The sequence below is a fragment of the Oryx dammah genome, unplaced genomic scaffold (assembly GCF_014754425.2).
Source record: "Oryx dammah isolate SB20612 unplaced genomic scaffold, SCBI_Odam_1.1 HiC_scaffold_2, whole genome shotgun sequence".
Classification (NCBI taxonomy): Eukaryota; Metazoa; Chordata; class Mammalia; order Artiodactyla; family Bovidae; genus Oryx; species Oryx dammah.
In genome coordinates this window covers 175,269,564-175,290,903 of record NW_024070186.1, presented here as the reverse complement: position 1 = coordinate 175,290,903, position 21,340 = coordinate 175,269,564, and the positions used below count along the sequence as shown (strand labels likewise).

At 40.4% G+C, this 21,340-nt stretch overlaps 1 protein-coding gene across 6 annotated transcripts in view; it reads right to left on the bottom strand.

The window, feature by feature from the left end:
• ACSM1 (acyl-CoA synthetase medium chain family member 1) overlaps window positions 1-21,340 on the bottom strand; it is a 55,716-nt gene that overhangs the window by 18,961 nt on the left and 15,415 nt on the right. For all 6 annotated transcript variants that reach the window (XR_005723988.1, XM_040257404.1, XM_040257430.1 and 3 more), the window contains exon 3: window positions 2,605-2,815. Coding sequence is in view for 5 of the 6 variants with exons in the window: in XM_040257404.1 (XP_040113338.1) it covers window positions 2,605-2,815 (211 nt within the window). In the remaining variant the exon portion in view is untranslated. The remainder of the gene's footprint in view (window positions 1-2,604; window positions 2,816-21,340) is intronic.

Sequence of the window (21,340 nt, the reverse complement as noted above, 5' to 3'; positions counted from 1 at the left end):
GTGACTTCTATGCACATTAAAAATTTGAAAAGCCTATCCTAAACTTTTCTACTGCAGATGCATCTAGCCAGTAGAGTCCTTCTTTACACAACTATCCATGCGATCTGGGAAAGATACAAGTGGACGGTGTCCCTGGTGCTGCATCTCTGCCCCCATTTTTTTCTCCTTTCCTTTCCTTCTCTGTCCATCTCTTGTGTCATCTTGAATTTCTTCTGTTTCCTTCATTCCTCATACCCTAAGTTAACCGCACTGTCCTTTGAACTTTCCTACCTTCCCTCTCCCATCATCAACAATTAATTCAAGTTTTGTGTGCTTCTATTGGATTCTAATTTTTCCACCAGGGGCCCTTTTCTGAGTCTTCCTACTACTCACCTTCCATATTACTAGCCTGTTTATGTTCCACAGAGCACTGACTTTTTCCCCTTCACAATTCTTCTCTTTGCTAACACCTGTGCTCTCTCTCCAGGAAGACCCTCTTCTCGTCATCCTGACATTGGAGTGAGCACTGCTCACTCTTCATCTTTCTCTCACACAACTCTATTCTCTATTTCAAAAGGACCATTCTTCATTTAGGCTACTCCTGACTCTTCAGTATTTTCATGTACTATGCCTCTTAGAACTTTCATCCTTTACTTCTAATCTTCTTTAATTCTTTTTATCCCAGAGGTCTCAACTCATGTCTTGGATTTCTCATGTGTGGGGAGAGAGCAAATTAGCCAAGACAGTGTGTTCAGGCTCTCTCGCCCCACGTTTTGTAAATAATGACTGTGTAGCAGCTGAGATCATTTATAGCATGGCACATGTGCGTCACGAGGTACCCTCTTGGTCAGGGGTTCAGTGCTGTATGCAGATAGGAGTTCCACCTAAAAAGCAGCAGCATTACTGCTGGATCACGGCTGTGTCCAGAGGGGTCAGCCATGAGAGGAGAGAAATTACATGTCTGCTGCTACAGCTGCTGTGCCAGGCAGGAGAGAGGTTGTGTTGTGTTAGGTTATGCTATGGGTGCTGCGTCAGCCAGGAAAGAATAAATGTGTCTGCAGTTCCTATGGCTCCTCGAGTCTCCTTCCAGCCTCAGCTCGTGCCTTGCCTACCCTAGGTTCACGGAAAAGTGTGGACAGTGTGAACAGGATCAGATATAAATCATGGAACATCTCTTAACAATACAGATGGCATGGCATCTCCAGACTCACTCGGCCATTGCTGTTAATTCTTGATCTTGATGGATTAAACAACTATTTGTGAGGAAATACGAGAGAGAACATATGAACGAGCATGACATACTGCATGAGCACGCATGACAGAACTGAAGTAGATTCAAAAAAGAATCCATGAGTCTCCTACTAATTATATAGGTCAATGCATAGACAAGCATTAAAAGGAAAGGAAAATCTCTACAGAAGAGTGCTGGCTAATAAGTGTAAAGGGTATGATGTAAATAGAAATACCTAATATAAAACCATCATTAAAATATTTAATTCAGTCAAGACTCATCAATGAATTTTCAAAGCATAAACCGAAAGACAGTTGGGGAAAGGATATTCACATAGTCCCATATTACATGACAGATTACTTACTAACTACAAAGGGAAAATGCACCTTTACAAAGGTGGATGCTACCTTTCTAAAGTGATAAAACAATGTCATTGATGTTAGGACAAACCAACTGCATCTATCCCCAATGTGGTGCACCAAGAAAGACACAAGTCCTTCTAGTACTTGTGCTAAGAATGTTCATCCTGAATATAATCATAAAGAAGGAAACAGAAATACAAAATCTGAGGGATATTCTGCAACAATCTGGCTTAGGCACTTCAAACTGTCATTGCATTGTCACAGAGACAATATAGTATGTAGAGAAACATTCTATATTAAAGAAGGCTGCGGAGAGACAACAACTAAATGCAACACATGACCCTCAATTGGATTTTATACAGTTGTTTGAAAAACAAAACAAAAACAGTTGGCTGTGTGGGATCTTGGTTCCCTGAAGCCATGACCCCTGCATTGGAAGCATGGGATCTTAACCATTGGACTTCCAGGAGAAATCCTGGGTTTTTGATTTAAGCACAAAAATAATCCTATAAAGGACATTATTGGGATAACTGAGGAATTTTGACTCTGGATGTACATCAGGTAACTATATTGAATCAGAGTGAGACTTCTTGTGTGGTTATGTGAAAGAAATGTCTCGAATCTTAGCAGATACATATTTCAGTATTTTTCTCGTGTTTATGGGTGTCACAGTATCTGCAACTGACTCTTTAATGACTCCCTGGGAGAGAGGGGATCCAATAAGGCAAAATGTTAATAACTGATGAATCTTATAAGGAAGTAAGAATGTCTGAGACTGTGTAAGAGAAAGTGTGTGTGTATGTGTGTGTGTGAGAGAGAGAGAGAGAGAGAGGAAGGGAGAATTATGACATTGTGCTTGATAAAGTGTGAGTATAAGGGAAACAGTGAATGAGAAGGATTAAACTAGTATTTAAAGGAATTTGACAGAAGCAAAGACTATTAAAAAGAAAAAAGTTAGGGGAAGAGGAAGCACCTAATATTTCAGGACCCATTAGCTCTAGGCCTATCCTAAGGTCTCTTTGGGTCACTAACCTGTTCGGATGCAGCCCACAGACACAAGCCACCACTCAGGCACTCGAGGCAAAATCAAGGCTAGACGGTCTCCCATCTGAAGGCCGCAGGTCTGTGTGAAGACGTTGGCTGTGCGACAGGTTAAGTCTGTCATCTCGCTGAAGCTCCACTTCACTTCATCCCCTTGATCATTCACCCACCACAGGGCTGGATTTGGACTTCTCTTGCCCTCCTGGTTAAGATCATATACCACATGTTAGTTCCTGCTTCAAAGGAAAAGGACACAAATTTGGTCAATTCACTACCATAGTCATATTCCTGTGTGAGTGTAGCTCAGGGTCTGAGACCCCATGTTAAAACATTTATAGAGCCAGGAGAAGTTGCGGGGACATGTGATCTGCCAACTCCTGGTCGACTGCAACCCTCTCCTCTTAAATCACATAAAACCATGAATAACCTTCATGTCACTTATTGAAGACTAAAAATTTTATTCTCCCATGTGTCTGCCTTTGTTCCACATGGACAGTAGGTTACTCTCTGTGCCTCAGTTTTCCCTTCTGTGGAAAGGGTAGAATAATACTACCCAGAATATAGTAAAGTTTAAATATTTTAGAAGGAAAAGTGCCTGGCACATAGTATGTGCTCAATAAAATTTGTTGTTGTTTAGTCGCTAAGTTATGTCCAACTCTTTGTGACCCCATGGGCTGCAGGGTGCCGGGCCTCCCTGTCCTTCACTATCTCCTAGAGTTTGCCCAAGTTCATGTCCATTGAATTGGTGAGGCCATCCAACCAACCCTAAACTTCATTACCCCTAGACTGTCCCTATAAGAAATGCTAAGAGGAGTTTAAGTTGAGATGAAAGAACTTTAGAGAGTAACTTAAATACAAAAATATAAAATTATTTAATAAAGATAGATATATAGACAACTATAAAAGAAGTATTGTTATAATTTTGGTTCATAGCTTCACCTTTTATTCTTTCACCATATGTAAAACACAAAGGCATAAAAAATAATTATAAACTATGTTAATGGGTACACAATATGTAAAGATGTCTTTTGTGAAGTCAGTAACATAATATGGGAAGGTGTAAGGGAACTGGAAAACAGTAGGGTTTTGGATGTGAATGAAGTTAAGTTGCTATTAGTTTAAAATAAATTGTTATAATTTAGAATGATATATACAGTCTCTGTGGTAAATAAATTATCTACAGAATATACACAAAAGGAAATGAAATTCAAAACATATCACTACAAAAAATCAGCTAAACACAGAGGAAGGCAGCAATGATAAACGGAGGGACACAAAAGCTGTGATATCAAGGTAACAACAATATAATGACAGTAAGTCATCTTTATCTATAATTACTTTAAATGTAATGAATGAAATGCCCCAGTCAAAAGATTTAGGTTGGTAAACTGGATAAAAAAATAGAATTCAGCTGAATGCTGTTGACAAAATTGTTATTTCTATGTAATGGGATATGATAAAACCAATAAAAAATGCTTTCAGAATGTTTCTGCAGTAAAAATCATACAATATAATATCAATTTAGAAAAGTAAGATTATATTTACATTGAGTCTAAAGTTCTATAATAGTATCCATCCTTTCATTCATTCATTTACTATATATCTGCTAAGTTCTCATTGTTTCTTGGGCACTGTTCTTAAACCAACATGATACAATGGTGTACAAGACATCCATCTGCACATGTAAATGAATGGTTTTAAGTGTTTATGGATAATTTTCATTTTCTTGTTTAAGTAAAATCTTAAATTTTACCTAAGTAAAATGATTTTTTAAGTTTTTTTAAATTCCCCAAAGAAAACACGTTCGGAGTAAAAGTTCAGGCAACACATAATTTTACTAAGAAAAATTTCTTCAAATTCCTTATCACAATTTCAGTTCCTGAATGTCAACACTGAAAACTGCTTGATGTATAATCTTCCAGCAATTCTTCCCACATAAGTGCAAACCTGATCATATCAGCTTTGGCTCATATACTTGGAACAATACAGTGTGGCTCACCTGATATTGCTTCGTATATTTCTTCTTCATTAATTTTTATTGCTGAGTTAGTAGGTTTCTTAAAAATCGATTTCTCAATTTCTCTTGGCTTCAAATCTCACTGCATAAAGTTTTAAATCTCATGTAAAGTTTAAAGGCTGTGTTTTATCTTCTTGATAACATGCTAATCTTAATATCATATTATCAGATTAATTCTGAGCACAAAACCCCACAACTGTTTAATCAAGATCTTCAAGTTGCTAGAATTCAGTCTGAATTTCTGTCTGAATTAAAACAACTATTGTTTTCACTTTGATACCCCAGAATTTTTATTATTTTATAAAATCTTACAGAAATGTTACATACTCTGTTCCGCTTATACAGAGAATGCACAACTAGTCATTTATATTTGCTGCTGCTGCTGCTAAGTCGCTTCAGTGGTGCCCGACTCTGTGTGACCCCATAGACGGCAGCCTACCAGGCTCCTCAGTCCCTGGGATTCTCCAGGGAAGAACAGTGGAGGGGGTTGCCATTTCCTTCTCCAATGCATGAAAGTGAAAAGTGAAAGTGAAGTCGCTCAGTCGTGTCCGACTCTTCGGCGACCCCATGGACTGCAGCCCACCAGGCTCCTCCGTGGGATTTTCCAGGCAAGAGTACTGGAGTGGGGTGCCATTGCCTTCTCCAAGTGATCGCAAATCAGTGGCTACCTGGGGCACCAGGTAGAGGCGGGTGGGTGTTGATTAGAAAAGGACAAAAGGAAATGGTGGTGATAGAAATGTTCTAAAACTTATTAAAATCTCATTTAAAATGTTTGAATTATATTATAGGCAAATAATAGATTAAAAGAGTTGATTTAAATAAATAAAAACTTACTCCTTGTTAATCTCTAACTAGAATATAATTTGAATAAGAAAATAGGAAAGGTAGACCAATTACTCATGTGATTGATGAATGATATGATTCTTTCTGAATGTTAAAACACATGAGTTTACTGACTATAAAAAGACTTGCCTCAGTTTTAATTAGAATAAAATAAAAGTGGAATTTATATAAATTAATGATAGACTGTGATAGATTTCATAGAATTTGAATCCTAATTCATATAGATAATACATTTCCCCAACAATGATATAGTTTACATTTTCTTCCATTGCCTTTGGAATGTTTACTAACAACCAGAAATTTCAAAAGTTTGAGTATGTGGTTTGACCACAATGGAATTTAGCTAGAAATCATTACCAAGAGGAGTAGCGCATCTCAACTATCAGGAAACTAGCCAATAAAAAGGCAAATAAAAATAGTCTGACCTAATGGTAATGAAATATGCCATATCAAAATTTGTATAACGTACCCCAAAAGAGTGTGATTAGTGGGAAATTTATATTTTAATGTATATATTAGAAAAGAGGAAGGCTGAAAGATAAGGACATAATCTTCCAACTCAATAAGCCAAAAAATTTAAAAAAGGAATAGAAAATTAAATCAAGGGAATGTACATGAAAAGAAATAATAAAGACAAGTGTAAGTATCAATGAAATGGAAAGGAAATACACAATACAGAATACCAGTAAAACAAAACCTGGTTTTGAAAAGATTAATAAAATTGGTAGATTCTTAGGAAGACTTGTCAAGGAAAAAAGACCATAAAAATATTTAAAATAACTAGGAATAAAAAGTGCACATTATTACAATAATTATAAGACATTAATATTAATATTTATAACCTCACATCTATTTTAAAAGTTAAATACATTACCAAAAGCTTTCTTACAATGAAAATCCCAGACTTTATGTCAAAATATTTTGCTATGCATATTAGTGTGTTAAGATTTTGACTTGAAAAACTGCTGCTTTTTGTTTTTTTAAGAAAACAGTGATTATTATATTTCAATCTTATCTCAATAAAACAACAAAAAATAGTGATGTTAAATTCTTTATCAAAGCACTTAGAAGAGCATCTGGTATAAAGCAAATGTATTGAATGAATAAATTTAAAAAAATTCTGGAATATAAATAAAGAATAATGAGGAATTCCAGGGTTAAATTAAATCTAAAGATGACCACAGTCAACAGTAGGCCAACACCAACTCCAGGTACTCCCTGTTGGGCACCTGAAGCTATCCCAGGATCCAGGCTGACCCACCAGTGTGCCGAGATCAGCCCTGGAACATATTAGGTCACATGGCTAACAACACCAGGAAACAGCTTTGCCCACCGGTTGGCAACCACTACATGTTACAGGCAATGTCAGCCAACAAGTCTAGGGGCCAACCTTGCCTACCAGCATACCTACAGTAGTTTGCCATGCCCACATGGCCCACAGAGGGGAGAACCACACCACATATCACTCTAGTGACCAGAGGGGAGTGTGCTGCTGAGGCCATAGGAAGTTTCCTACATTAGGTCACCAAGCGCAGAAACCATTTGTAAAGGTAGGCAGAAGGTTAAAATTCCATCACCTCCACTAGCTGTGTTCAAAGTAATGCTTCCTAAAGCATAGTTGACTTTACACTCCAAGATATCTGGCTCTAGTTGAGTGACCACACCATCATGGTTATCCAGGTCATTAAGATCTTTTTTGTATAGTTCTTCTGTGTATTTTTGCCACCTCTTCTAATCTTTTATGCTTCTGTTAGGTCCATACTGTTTCTCTCCTTTATCATGTCTATCCTTGCATGAAACGTTTCCTTCATATCTCCAATTTTCTTGAAGAAATAGATCTCTAGTCTTTCCCATTCTATTGTTCTCTTTTAATTATTGGCATTGTTCATCTAAGAAGACCTTCTTATCTCTCCATGCTATTCTCTGGAACTCTACTTTCAGTTGGGCATATCTTTCCCTTTCTCCTTTGCCTGTCACTTCTCTTCTCAGCTACTTGTAAGGCTTCCTTGGACTACCACTTTGCTTTCTTGCATTTCTTTTTCTCTGGGATGGTTTTGTCACTGCCTCTATACAATGTTGCAAACCTCCATCCATAGCTCTTCAAGCCCTCTGTCTACCATATCTAATTCCTTGATTCTATTCATCACCACCACTGTGTAATCGTAAGGGATTTGACTTAGGTCATACCTAAATGGCCTAATGGTTTTCAATACTTTCTTCAATTTAAGCCTGAAGTTTGAAATAAAGAGCCATGGTCTGTGCCACAGTCAGCTCCAGGTCTTGTTTTTACTGACTGTATAGAGTTTCTCCATCTTTGGATGCAAAGAATATAATCATTCTGATTTTGGTATTGGCCATCTGGTGATGTCCACATGTAGAATAGTCTCTTGGGTTGTTTTGAAAACAGTGCTTGCTAGATTGTAGCATGTTTTCTTGACAAAATTCTCTTAAACTTTGTCTAGCTTCATTTTGTACTACAAGGCCAAACTTGCCTGTTATTCTGGGATACACACACACACACACACACACACACACACACTCACACATGGAATATTACTCACCTATAAAAATAATGAAATCTTGACATTTTGACAAATAGATATCTAGGGTATCTTACCATAGTCGAAGAAAGTAAATACCATATGGTTTCTCTTACTTGTGAAATCTTAAAAAAAAGAACAAGTAAATGGCAAAAAAATAACAAACATAAAAAAACTCACTGATGAAGAAAACAAACTGATAGTTGCCAGTAGGGGTGGGGACGAATGAAATACTTGAAGGGGATTAAGAGCCACAAACTTCTAGCTATAAGATAAATGAGTCACAGGGATGAAATGTGCAGCATAGAGAATATAGTTTATAACATTGTAATAGCTATGTATTGTGATAGGTTGTAACTAGTCTTATCATGGCGATCATTTTGTAATGTATGAAAATGTTAAATCACCTATGTTGTACAGCTGAAACTAATATAGTATTGTAAGTCATCTATACTTCAATATAATATCTAAATATAAGATTAGACTTTATTTCTTTATATAAAACATAATTTATTTTTTAAAATTTCACAGCAATTAAATTTTCTGTAGGTAGATTATGGCAAACTTTATTTTAAATATTGTTACATATCAGATTGATTGTAATTTAATACACAAAGAAGGTGGTTTAAGTATAATTTAAAATCATAAGTGCCATGTTATACTTTTGTAAATTGTTGTTGACAATAAGTATGCAATGAGTATGCCCCTTACAGACTCATCAAATGATCAATATATGATGTGATATGTCAAACTGGAGACACAGTCATGGAGTATCAATTTCACATGCATTAACAAATTGATTGATATACAGACTTTAAACAAATTTATAAAAGAAGATTAAAGTTCTGGAAGTTAAACTTTTTGCATTATTTAATTTGGAAATAATATGTATTACATCAGTAATATTTAGATAAACTGAGACAATCATGTTTTTATCCCAGAAGTTGTAAACTCAGAGCCTATAGAAACTAAACAAATTATAAATGAGATAAGTCTGCCAGATTCCTCTGGGGCAAACTGGAGAGCCACGTGTCTCCCAAGGAGGCAGTAACCATTAGTTCTATGATTGCTGCCATATAGGAATGAAGGCTTTGTATTGTTAAAAAAAAAAAAAAAAAAGAACAGAACTTCAATTAAATAGAGTTAAGAAACCAGCTCTTTTGGGCTTCCAAGGTGGCACTAATGGTAAAGAACCCACCTGCCAATGTAGGAGACATGAGATGCAGGTTCCATCCCTGGGTCAAGAAGATACCCCTGCAGGAGGGCATGGCAACCCACTCCAGTATTCTTGCCTAGAGAATCTCTGGACAGAGGAGCCTGGTGAGCTACAGTCCTCAGGGTTACAAAGAGTCGGACACGACTGAAGTGATTTAGCATACACACAGGTAGGAGACGAGACAGGGGAGCTCTCAAATGCTGCAATGATAAGAGAGTCCAAAAGGGAAAAGACAGACTCTTCTTTCTTCACAAGCACTCAGCTGAAGCCATGGACTCTTTCTTGCTATAACCCTATAAATCCTTTTCCTCTCTAAAAAAGAATTATCTTCCCTTGCTGTATGGGGGCTTGCACACAGAATTAAATTAAAGGGCCAGAAAACATAGACTTACTGGCTCAAAAAAACCCCCCAAAAACAAACTAGGCAAACATGACCATAGTATATTAAGAAATTTAGAAATTTCTTCAACACTTAATTTATTGGGGGAGATATTATAGGACAAAGAGCCAGACATTATGTGGCAATAACACCAGGTGTTGCTTTCTTAAGCTTTGTGGTTAATAGATATTTGAGAATATTTCTTGAGCAATGTGCTTAGTTGCTCAGTCATGTCTTTGCATCAGGAGTTAGTAGGAAGAATTTGCTCCTGTCCTGATTTTGCCCGAACAAACACAAGTCAGTGTTGTAGATGTTGTATTCATCTCTCCTGAGACATGATGTGGAGAGTCATACTATCAAAATAGGAATGATGGAGAGGTGTATGTTGTTTACTTTTCTATCTGAATACATGATTTTGGACATGAATGTGATCTCTCATGAATAGACCTGGGAGGCTGCTCCAGCAATCAACTGGAATGTAATATCCTAGGACCCTAGAGAAAGATAGTAATATAAGGTTTAATTTCCAAGGATAGTCAGGAGTTATAAATGGTCTGAATGTGACTATATTCCATTAATGGACCTATGTTGCCTGACTTAGGCTAAAAAAAATTACATTAAAATGTTGGGTTTTTTTAAAATTTAAATTTATTTATTTTAATTGGTGGTTAATTACTTTACAATATTGTATTGGTTTTGCCATACATCAACATGAATCCGCCATGGGTGTACACGTGTTCCCAATCCTGAACCCCTCTCCTACGTCCCTCCCCATAAAGAAAATACCAATACAGTATACTAACGATAAAATGTTGGATTTCTAACAACATTTTTATAAATAAAATGTGTTGAAAATTGAGTCAAGTTTGCCGAAGAATTGGTGCTTTTGAATTGTGTTGGAGAAGACTCTTGAGAGTCCCTTGGACTGCAAGGAAATCCAACCAGTCCATCCTAAAGGAGATCAGTCCTGAGTGTTCATTGGAAGGACTGATGCTGAAGCTGAAACTCCAATACTTTGGCCACCTGATGTGAAGAGCTGACTCATTTGAAAAGATCCTGATGCCAGGAAAGATTGAGGGCAGGAGAAGGGGACAACAGAGGATGAGATGGTTGGATGGCATCACTGACTCAATGGACATGAGTTTGGGTAAACTCCGGGAGTTGGTGATGGACAGGGAGGCCTGAGTCAGACATGACTGAGCAACTGAACTGAACTGAAGTTCTGTCAATTTGTTGTGGTTTGGGTTGTGTTGTTGATTAGGCTATGGATCAGATTCTGAGTGATGCCTGTTAAGTTGTAAAGGGAGGCCCAGGAAGCCAGAGTGAACTGTAGTGACATGAAAGAGACTGAAAGAGATGGGAATACCAGACCACCTGACCTGCCTCCTGAGAAGTCTATATGCAGGTCAAGAAGCAACAGTTCGAACTGGACATGGAACAACAGACTGGTTCCAAATTGGGAAAGGAGTACATCAAGGCTGTATACTGTCACCTTGCTTATTTAACTTATATGCAGAGTACATCATGAAAAATGCCGGGCTGAATGAAGCTCAAGCTGGAAACAAGTTTGCCAGGAGAAATGTCAATAACCTCAGATATGCAGATGACACCAGCATAATGGCAGAAAGTGAAGAACTAAAGAGCTTCTTGATGAAAGTGAAAGAGATGAGTGAAAAAGTTGGCTTATAGCTCAACATTCAGAAAACTAAGATCATGGCATCTGGTCCCATCACTTCATGGCAAATAGATGGGGAAACGATGAAAACAATGACAGACTTTATGTTGGGGGGCTCCAAAATCACTGCAGATGGCGACTGCAGCCATGAAATTAAAAGATGCTTGCTCCTTGAAAGAAAAGCTATGACCAATCTAGATAGCATATTAAAAAGCAGAGACATTACTTTGCCAACAAAGGTTTGTCTAGTCAAAGCTGCGGTTTTCCCAGTAGTCATGTATAGATCCAAGAGTTGGACTATAAAGAAAGCTGAGTGCTGAAGAATTGATGCTTTTGAACTGTGGTGTTGGAGAAGACTCTTGAGAGTCCCTTGGACTGCAAGGAGATCTAACCAGTCCATCCTAAAGGAAGTAAGTCCTGAATATTCATTGGAAGGACTGATGCTGAAGCTGAAGCTCCAATACTTTGGTTACCTGATGCAAAGAACTCACTCCTTAGAAAAGACCCTGATTCTGGGAAAGATTGAAGGCAGGAGAAGGGAATGACAGAGGATAAGATGGTTGGATGGCATCACCCACTCGATGGACATGAGTTTGAGCCAGTTCTGGATATTGGTGATGGACACGGAAGCCTATTGTGCTGCAGCCCATGCGGTTACAAAGAATCGGGCATGACTGAGTGACTGAACTGAACTGAAGAATATCAGCAAAAAACTTGAAAAATATCTATTATTTAAATGAGGTAAAAAAATTTTTTTTAAAGCAGTTACTTCAAATGAATAAAAAAAAATATTTGGATGGTTGTTTAAAATGGGATAAATAAAATAGACATTAATGTGATTAAACAAGATTTGATATTACCTAACTGAGCCAAGAGTGACCTCCTACTGATCCCCAACATTAAAAGCCAAACAAGTCTATTATGTTTAAAGTTCAAAGTTATGTATTTAAGGGTTAGAAAAATTTAACCTGGGTTATCTGACCAACAGTTATATTTGGACTGTTAGGTCAAAGGCCCTGACTTCCTCAATTCTACTCAAATCTGGGGATCTCAGAGCACTTTATATAAAAGTAGGTAAAACAAACAGGGAACAAAAAGAAAAAGCTTTCTAAACTCTTGAAGGAGTCTTGGGGCCTAGAAAAGAAAACAACAGTCTCAAGGGTCCTTGTTGAATCATCTAACTTCAGAGAAAACAAAACCTGAAATTTAGGTACCGGCCTGATGCTCCAGGTTGTATCTCTCTGGGACTTATCACCCCCTGCCCAGAAGGCTTATCACCCCCTGCCCAACTACAAATGCCATCTCAGCTAAAGAATATCCAAAACATCCCACCTGACTTATCCCTTATCGCTTCCATAAACCTCCCTTTAAATCTGAAGCCTCCCTGATCCCTCTTGCAGTCAGCCTGATCATTAGGCTGACTGCCGCCCCTCCTTGCCTAAATAAAAGTAACCTACTTCCGTTGATGTCATCTCTCCTTCCTTTCTGCCTCGGGCCCGAACTATACCTTACAACTCTCCCATAAGATCAAAAGTTGTTGATTGGATCCTTAGGAAAACTAAAGTTTAATTTGGTGGAATTTAGATAAAGGTATATCAATTGATATTTTTAAATGGGTTTTCTTTAAGGTGGTTACAATTCTTATTTAATTATACTGTGGAATAAACAAGTGCTTAGATTGCCACTAAGGAAATATTAACTAAATGTACTGAGGAAACCAATAGTTACCTGAGTCATACAAAATAAGTAAACGGGGAACTAACATACAAAGATTAATTTAAAAACTAGTGATTTTGCTTTGGTTTAATTTATAAACTCAGACAGGTCTTTGCTAAATGCCTTGTACAAATCTTTGAAAACATGATAGATTAAAACTCTAAAGTTACAAAACATAGAACTTTGTAAATTAAATTTCAGTTTGATTAAAAATCTTGCCACTGATTTTAGTAACTTTAGGTGACAAAACTGTTTTTTGAAAAACTTAGCAACTGCCTTTGTCTCACAAATGTCTAAACCAGAATATGAATACAGGCCTTTAGGAGCTGAGACTAAGCCCAATTAAACAGGCAAGACCTGGGAAACCTTAAAAAGAGGGGGGGTGGGGAACGTGGCAGTTTTAAATCAAAACCGCAGAGAATGTTCCTTCAGCCAAAACTTACAGACAGTAAGCCATAATCATCTGAACAAGCAACTTTATCGTATTCCAACTGTTTGTTAACTGGCGACTTTACATCAATACTGTACTTCCTGGTTCATACCTAGTGAGTGAAAGTTGCTCAGTCATGTCTAACTCTGCGACCCCATGGACCACACAGTCCATGGAATTCTCCAGGCCAGAATAATGGAGTGTGTAGCCCTTCCTTTCTCCAGGGGATCTTGCCAACCCAAGGATAGAACCCAGGACTCCTGCATTACAGGTGGACTCCTTACTAGCTGAGCCACGTGGGAAGCCCAAGAATACTGCAGTGGGTAGCCTATCCCTTCTCCACCAGATCTTGCAGACCTAGGAATCAAAACGGGTTCTCGGGTTCATATTTAAGCTTTTAGTAAAGCTGTTAGGGGAAGCACACTGATTGAAACCACCCACCCTAGCCAGGCACTATAGTAACCATTTGCATGAGTTGTTTTATGACAGGAGGTCCTAGTAAGGAACACAGAACTAATAAACCTCCACCAACCAGAAGAGTTTGGAAAACGTCAAAAGGAGACACCACTTGTCTGACCACCTCCCAGAATCCTTCTCTCTGGCATCCATCTTGACTGAACAAGGCGTGCACCGCTGGGAAGGACTCTGAGTCAGAATGATTGGCTAAATATTACCCGGAAACTAATCCCATCACCATAAAACCCGAGACTGCAAGCCATGTGAGAGAGCTCTTCTCCTGGGTTCCCTTACCTTACTGCTCTCCAGCCAGGTGCCCTTTCCCAATAAAATCTCTTGCTTTGTCAGCACATGTGTCTCCTTGGACAATTCATTTCCGAGTGTTAGACAAGAGCCCAGTTTCGGGCCCTGAAAGGTGTCCCCCTTCCTGCAACAAAGCCATAAGGTCTCCAATTTGCTTATGTTTGTATACACATTATTCATATGAGATATCTCTACTTCTAAAAAATATCATTAGAATTGAATTTATAAATAACTCTACTTAATTTTAATAAAAATCACTACATTTAAAGAAAACTGGCCAGATGACTTTCAGGTTCAAGTGAACTGGAAAATATTCACTGTTAAGCTGATACCTGATATTAATGTTTAAGTTTGTGGATCTAAATTAATATAGATATCATGGGCTTCCCTTATAGCTCAGTCAGTAAAGAATTTGCAACCCATTCCAATATTCTTGCCTGGAGAATTCCATGGACAGAGGAGCCTGGCAGGCTACAGTCCATGGGGTCACAAGAATTGGACAAGACTTAGTGACTAAATCACCAGGAGTCATCAAAATTAAATATAATACTCTATGTTACCTAGGTTTAATAAAGACCTTACTAATCTCTTGCAAGAGAATAACTGGACATGATGAAGATTCAAGGTAAACGTAAATGAGATTAAAAACTTTGGGATAAAAGTTTTAAAGTAATCATATTTTAGAAATGTTTACTTAAAATGATCTTTCCAGTTGTTTGGTAACAAGATTCTAAAGCTGTGCTGATTTAAGCCATGTAATGAAAGTTTATTTAAAAAATACTGAGACATTAGTTACTAGATAGAAAAATTAAAGGTATTTGAAAATATGAATGAAAATGGTATTACCTAAGATGTTTTCTATAAAAAAGAAATGTTTTAAAAATTATTATTGATGTTTAAGCTCACCAATTTATAAAATGCCAATGTAAAGACAGTGCATAATTGCTTACTTCTTAGTTTTACTAAAATTAAGGTTTTAAGAGTTGAGCATTCTAATTTAAATTTGAAATTAAGGCTATTAGAAATAATACTCTAACTTTTCAGAATACAATAGGAAAGATAAGTTTTCAATAAAGAAGATATGACAAGTGGAATTACAATTTAGTGAGGAAAAAGGAAAATTGAGCTGGTTAATTTTACTTGGATGAAAAAGGAGAGACAAGCTGGACACAAAAAGGGATGAGAGATTATGAAAAGAACCCTGAGAAAAAAGCTTTACACATAGTCAAGAATTAATGAAATTTAGACTGATGTTAACTAAGTGTTAGGTAGTTAGAATAGGAAAAAGGAGTCCAGAATGGTGGTGGCTAAAAGACAAGGAAGGGAAAAGCCCGAGAAAATAGAACAAAGGAAGGTCCAAGGACCAGAGTGAGGACCTCAGGTAGAACAAAAAGCAGTCCTGGCTAGCCCAATTTACATAGGACAGACCCGAGGGGGAGGAAAAAACATATAAAAAGAGGAGTCAAAAGGCAGGGGGTCTCTCTCCTGTGCTCACACGCCCTCTCTGTCTCTCTTTCTCCCTCTCTCTCTCTTCTCTTTTAGTTCTGCATGCCCTCACACCTTGAAGATGTATTTTCATATTATTTTCTAAATAAAACTGAGCTGTTACATGGAGCTGTAACACTGATCTGTCCGGGAGCTATAATACGGTCTGTCCAAGAGCTGAGAGCTGTAACGTGAACTGTCCAAGAACTGTGACGTGCCGAGGGCTTTAACATCCATAACTTCAAATTTTTGTTGTGACGAGACAGAACTGAGGAAATTACATGCTCCCCACACATTTATGTTGCCTTGACTCTGATTTAACCTGGCTGAAACAACCTCTGCATGGCCCCCGGCAAGGAGGAGGCCAAGCACAGCAGGAGCCCGACTCAGCAAAAGCTCCCACGGTGGAAGCAGAAGTGAAGAAAACCCAGCACAGGGAAAGTAACAAGAAGCCCATTGTGCTGGAAACTGGGACAGTGAAAAACTAACTCAGGAAAAAGCTTACGCAACTCAGTCTCAGATTTGAGAAGACCTCCGGTTTAGTTAGGAGGTCCTCGCTCTTATGGGTGGAAGGACATATGCCTAATGAAATTTTAACTCCTTTACAATCTCTCATTTCTTGTTTCCTTGAACGCCTGGCAAACAGGAGAGTGGCCATGGGCAAAACTGAGGGACTCTGGAGAGGTTACTCCTCAGTATGTCCCAAAGGCACTATCTGCTGAGCCCCAGTAGCTGTTGCCCAAACTGGTGGGGGTTCTTCTGTCCTTAATCTTTGTGCCAAGGACCAGGCCAATGAAAATTCTGAGCACAGGTCAGGTATTTAGCAGATTTTCTGGCAGGCTATGAAGGGGATTCCTTGGCACATTTTGCCCACTGCTTTTTCCTCCTGTCCTTCAACTCCCCTCTCCTGGGACTTGAGCCCAGCCAAAACCCATGATGCCTGGCTTCAGGACCTAGTGAAGCTCAGGCTCTGATGTCTCATTACAAAAATTAAGTGTGAGACACAGTAATAGGTAAGAGGTGGATTTGCTAGGATTCAGAGAGAAGCACACTCTGCAGGGTGTGTGCCATTCCAGAGAGCAAGGGCTTAGGCCATGGAGTAAGCCATGGAATGTGGTCTGGCTAGGTTTTGTAAGTGGGGTGGTGAATTCATATGCTAAGGAGTAGGAGGATCATTTCAACCACTGGGGAACAACCTACTCTGTCTTTTTGACAGTGCCTTGGAACAGTTCTGTCATATCTGGATGTGTCATTTAGCTTACATATCAGAGCTGACTTGTCATCTTGGACCCAACTGATTTTAATTGGTTTATATTATGCCTTTGTGCTGGAGAAGGCAATGGCACCCCACTCCAGTACTCTTGCCTAGAAAATCCCATGGATGGAGGAGCCGGGTAGGCTGCAGTCTGTGGGGTCACAAAGAGTTGGACACGACTGAGCGACTTCTCTTTCACTTTTCACTTTCATGCGTTGGAGAAGGAAATGGCAACCCACTCCATTGTTCTTGCCTGGAGAATCCCGGGGATGGGGGAGCCTTGTGAGCTTCCGTTGATGGGGTCGCAAAGAGTCGGACACGACTGAAGCGACTTAACAGCAACAGCAACAGCAACAGCAACAGCATGCCTTTGTGCTGTGTTATTCTTTCAAAAGTTGTACTCTGCCCCATTCCCTCCTGTTTCACACTCTTTTCCTGAGCCCCGTCCAGGCCCCCAGTGTTGCCTCTACAGTCTTCTGGGGGGACAATCAGAAAATAGCTGGCCCTTGGGAGGGATATACTGTGGAATAGCCAATCCTTTTAGATATTCAGGCCTTCATCTTCCATGTTTCCTACAACATGTGCAACATCAGCATCTCTCAGTGAACCCACTAGGGCAGACGACAGGCACACAATGTCTGCCAGAAGTCTATCAGTTGGCATCCCTTCAAAGGCAATTGGTTTCTGGGGATAATATTTGCCACTTTGGGAGTTGGCCCTGCAGGCCGCTTGGGCCAAAACCCTTAGAACCCTTCTCTGAAGGTTACAAACATACCCCAGGATCAAATCTCCACTCCACTTTTATAGACCATGTAATCTGTTGTCTCTTACCAATTTGTTCTTGAGACACTTACTAACTCCTACAACCAGGACCCTGCCCCCTTGTAGGCAACATTGCTCCATCCAGCCTATTATTAAAACACTTTAATGCCCCTAATAGGGCCAGATAACCCACTCCTTTGTCATTGCTTCTGTTATTACCTAAAGTGGGCCTATGACAATGAAATGTTTACCATTGGAGTCACCCTAACCTGACCTTATGGAGAACTAGGGGAGGAAATCAGAGATTTACAATCCCTTAGAGCAGTAAAAGGATAAGGCTTATGACCGCTTTACCAGGTTCCCAGTCTCAGGGCACAGGCTTGGATTGCTTTACATCATGATATCTGTTCCCATCTGCGGTGAACAAACTGGCAATGAGTTAAAATTACAACCCCTTAATGGCATGGACGTGAGTCTGAGTGAACTCCGGGAGTTGGTGATGGACAGGGAGACCTAGTGTGCTGCGATTCATGGGGTTGCAGAGTCGGACACGTCTGAGCGACTGAACTGAACTGAATCCTATCCACCACTGGTCACGCAGGAGACCTTGGGGACGCCCAACTCCAGTCATGGACTACCTTGATCTGCCTTGACCTGCCTAGGTATCTGGTCCTTGAAAGTTTGTCATGCCTCAACCTGCTCAGGGATCTGGCCAGTCCAGGGGTCCCAGAAGATCGTCACGCCTTGACCTGCCCAGGGACCCAATTCTCGGGAACTGGGCTGACCTACCTCAACCTGCCCGGAGATTCGATCTCCAGGAGGCTGTCGTGCCTCAGCCTGCCTGGGGATCTGCACCCTGACCTGGGGTCGCCTGATTCTCCAGTTGCAACAGTACTGGGTAGGATAAGCTTCAGAAAGACTCACCCCTAAGGAAGTCCACCCATGGAAATAGAAGGAAGCCTATTACTTGTGGGACTGTGCCCCTTCTCAGCAGTATCTCAGGAGCCCAATGAGAACCCCATTGCCTTTCTGGAAAGGCTAAAATAGGCCCTCCAAAATTTTACCAGTCTGGACTTAGACTCTTAGGAGGGACAGGTGGTTTTAAAGGACAAATTCCTGTCCCAATGTGCATCAGATATCAGAATAAAGTTACAACAACTACAGTAGCAGGACCCTGCTTCCTATTTAGATGAGATGGCCCAGACAACTCCTAATACCTTTTATAACAGAGAACAGGAGAAGGAGGCCAAGGCCCAGGAGAGGGAGAAAAGGAAAGAGACAAGGCATGCCCAGATGCTGGCCATCTTCCAGGGAAGCCGTATGGCAAACCCCGAGTCCTTGAAGGGCAAGGCACGAGCAAATGCCTAATCTGTAGACAGGGGGAAATTGGGCCAAAGAGTGTCCAAACTGTGACAAGCCTCCTAAAACGGCTTGCTATAATTGCCATCAACTGGGACATCAGGCAGCACTCTGCCCTCGGGATCCAAGAGCCTCAAGATCAAGCACCAAGCCTACCCTCACGATGGTTCAAGAGGACTGAAGCGGCCCGCTCCAGCCAGCCCACCTGTCACAGATAACCATCATGGGGCTGGAGCCAAGGGTGCAACTGGATGTGGCAGGTAGGTCCGAGAATTTCTTGGTTGACACGGGGGCTACCTACTCTGTCTTGATCTCCTACTCTGGAGCCTTCTCCTCCCAAGCCTGTACCATTTTGGGTGCTACAGGAAAAACAACAACTAAAAGATTCACCCGAGCGCTTCTTTTTTGCTGGGATGGACAAATATTTTCCCCACCAGTTTTCTGGTGGTCCCCAAGTGTCCTACTCCCTTATTGGGAAGAGATATACTCACTAAATTGGGGACCACCCTTGTGATGGGAAGCTTTTCAGCTCCTAGAGCCCTACAGCTTCTGGTTACTACTGAAGAACCCATTACACCCTCTCCAATAGAGAGGGACTAAAAACTCTGGGAAGACAAAATTAACCCCAAGGTGTGGGACCAGGGGACTCCTGGACAAGCCCACCAAGCTGAACCGGTCATCATTGTCCTCCAAGATCCCACTTGGTTTCCTAACCAGAAACAATATCCCCTCAGAAGAGAGGCTCGGGAGGGACTACAGCCTTTAATAAATACATTCCTTGCTTGTGAGCTATTGGTGCCCACCAATTTGCTATGCAATGCCCCAATCCTCTCAGTAAAGAAAAAGGATGGAATCTGGTGAATGGTTCATGATCTCTGGATCATAAGTGAAGCTGTAGTCCCCCTCCATCCCACAGTACCCAATCCCTATGTAATCTTGGGGGAAAAGCCCACCCAGTGCCAAGTGGTTTACAGCCTTGGATCTCAAAGATGCATTCTTTTGCATACCACTGGCTAAAGGATCCCAATATCTTTTTGTCTTTGAGTGGGAGGCCCCAGAAGAAAGACACCAACAGATAACTTGGACAGTATTACCTCAGGGGTTCAGAGATAGCCCCCACCTGTTTGGACTGGCCCTTAGCCGGGATCTCCTAGATCTGGACCTGGGATCTAATGGGAAAATAGTACAACATGTAGTTCAGTTCAGTTCAGTCGGTCAGTTGTGTCCAACTGTTTGTGACCCCAGCACGCCAGGCCTCCCTGTCCATCACCAACTGCCAGAGTCTACCCAAATCCATGTCCATTGAGTCGGTGATGCCATCTAACCAGCTCATCCTCTGTCGTTCCCTTCTCAATATATAGATGACCTACTAATCTGCTCTCCAGATGAGAAAAAAACCCAACAATGTGCAATTCAGGTGCTAAGCTTTTTGGCAGAGAGGTGATATAAAGTCTCCCGTGCTAAGGCACAGATGGTCGAGACAAAGGTCACTTACCTGGGAGTTCAGATTACACACGGGTCCAGGGGAGCTGTTCTCTGATCCGGTACAAGGAATCCTCCAGTTGCCCTCCCCCAAGACTCGAAAACAATTGGGAGCTTTCCTGGGGCTAACTGGGTATTGTAGAATCTGGACACCCAATGTATGGTCTAATTGCCCAGCCCTTATATGAAAGCTTAAAGCGACAGGATGATTCAATCCCACTCATGTGGGGAACTCAAAAGAAGGCAGAGGTTACACTAAGTTCAGTTCAGTTCAGACACTCAGTCATGTCCCACTCTTTCCCACCCCATGAATCGCAGCACGCCAGGCTTCCCTGTCCATCACCAACTCCAGGAGTTCACTCAGACTCACATCCATCGAGTCAGTGATGCCATCCAGCCATCTCATCCTCTGTCGTCCCCTTCTCCTCCTGCCCCCAATCCCTCCCAGCATCAAATTCTTTTCCAATGAGTCAATTCTTCGCATGAGGTGGCCAAAGTACTGGAGTTTCAGCTTTAGTATCACTCCTTCCAAAGAAATCCCAGGGCTGATCTCCTTCAGAATGGACTGGTTGGATCTCCTTGCAGTCCAAGGGACTCTCAAGAGTCTTCTCCAACACCACAATTCAAAAGCATCAATTCTTCGGCACTCAGCCTTCTTCATAGTCCAACTCTCACATCCATATATGACTACTGGAAAAACCATAGCCTTGACTAGATGGACCTTAGTCGGCAAAGTAATGTCTCTGCTTTTGAATATGCTGTCTAGGTTGGTCATAACTTTTCTTCCAAGGAGTAAGCGTCTTTTAATT